At 48.7% G+C, this 1,756-nt stretch overlaps 1 protein-coding gene across 1 annotated transcript in view; it reads left to right on the forward strand.

Annotated features, from left to right (window-relative positions):
• SERPINB1 (serpin family B member 1) overlaps positions 1–1,587 on the forward strand; it is a 6,348-nt gene extending 4,761 nt beyond the window's left edge. The window contains exon 6 of the mRNA XM_027100168.1: positions 1,016–1,587. Within this exon, the coding sequence (XP_026955969.1) occupies positions 1,016–1,417 (402 nt within the window). The 3' untranslated portion in view covers positions 1,418–1,587. The remainder of the gene's footprint in view (positions 1–1,015) is intronic.
• Positions 1,588–1,756: the final 169 nt, after the last annotated feature.

Here is a 1,756-nt window from a genome sequence, read left to right on the forward strand (position 1 = left end):
AAAAACCCTCGACCATTATAGTTTCGCCATGTGCTGTAAAATCTGGTCATTCTCACCGCAGTTCACGTAGGTTGTGCATTAAATGTCCAACTGCTACATGACAGGAAAAGATCCATGTGGCCCGTTAGTCTGAGAGATAAGCCCGCTGCCTAACCTGAACTTTGTCTGCGGTTTCTCTTATTGTAATTCAAAGGCAATCGTATCTCATGCCAGGGCCAGGAAGAGGCAAAACTGTGAAGAGTGAGGTTTTGCTTCAGTGTCTCTGGCCTGTTGTGTGCTTTTCCCCTCCCCCACCCCTGACCAAACTTGCTGTTGGATGGTGTTTATATTAGCCATTTGCAGCTCTAGAGCATAAGTTAAAACCACTGTGTTCCTTCTTTCAATTGTATTTGCATACTTGTCCGTTCCTGATTATCAGAAAGAAAGTCTGGAATGACCAGCACCAGTAGAAAAGTGGAATGTGCGTCTGTTCCAGTGCAGTAGCAGTGATAATAGTAATGACAGTAGCTGACCTTACACAGCACTTGTGTAGGGTGACTCATTCAGCACTTACAGCGCTCCAAGTATGTGCTACTGTTATCCCATTTTAGATGAGGAACTAGGTCCATTTCTGTGTTTACCAATGAGCTACATCTATCAGAGATAACTTCCGCTGTGTGAGGTTCCCAGATAAACAGTGATCACTGGGGTTCAGAATAAACAGAATGAAATAATGGAAGAAAGCTTTAAAATACCCTCTTGCATCACGCGACCAATTAGGGCAATTTTAGCCAGGACGGCCCGTGACCCATGTGGCAGGGGCCTGGTGAGTCCTGGGTGGATGGGCCCTTGGTGGCTGGGAACGCAGCTCTGTTCATTATCACCAATAGCCAGAAAGAAATGAAATGCTCCAAATGGAATCTGTGTTGGTACAAAATATGAAGGAAGCTAGGGAGCCCGTTCATTCAAACAATGCTTCATTAACTTCCTTCTATAAAATGATTTCAGCTCTTGTTTTTGCCCATTCCGAATCCAGATTGAGCAACAGCTGACTTTGGAAAAGCTGCGTGAGTGGACCAGACCCGAGAATCTGGATCTCCTTGAGGTCAATGTCCAGCTGCCCAGGTTTAAGCTGGAGGAGAGCTACGAGCTCAGCACTCTGCTGGCCTCCCTGGGTATGCAGGATCTCTTCAGTGGCAAGGCTGACCTGTCCGGCATATCAGGAGCCGGAGGCCTCTCTGTATCGAAGGTGGTCCACAAGTCCTTCGTGGAGGTGAACGAGGAGGGCACAGAGGCGGCGGCTGCCACCTCGGTCACCGTCAGCTACTGCATGCTGTTGACAGAGGAGTATTTCACCGCCGACCACCCGTTCATTTTCTTCATCCGGCACAATCCCTCCACTAGCATCCTGTTCCTCGGCAGACTTTCCTCCCCATAGAGACTAGAAATACAAGGTCAGGCTTGGAGCATTTTACCTGCCCTTTCAATGGTGACCATTTTCATAGATCTTTACCAGTATAACTACTATCCAAAAATGAATCTTTAATCTCCTTTGTAAGCTCAGTCCTGTTGGCTGGTTACACCCATTAACTTGGCATGGGTATCTGTTCTTCTTTGTTTTTTTTTTCTGTGGTACGCGGGCCTCTCGCTGTTGTGGCCTCTCCCGTTGAGGAGCACAGGCTCTGGACGCGCAGGCTCAGCGGCCATGGCTCACGGGCCCAGCCGCTCTGCGGAATGTGGGATCCTCCCGGACCGGGGCACAAACCTGTGTCCCCTG

Source organism: Aethalodelphis obliquidens, unplaced genomic scaffold (assembly GCF_003676395.1).
Source record: "Aethalodelphis obliquidens isolate GAN/ISIS:26980383/991018 unplaced genomic scaffold, ASM367639v1 scaffold522, whole genome shotgun sequence".
Taxonomy (NCBI): domain Eukaryota; kingdom Metazoa; phylum Chordata; class Mammalia; order Artiodactyla; family Delphinidae; genus Aethalodelphis; species Aethalodelphis obliquidens.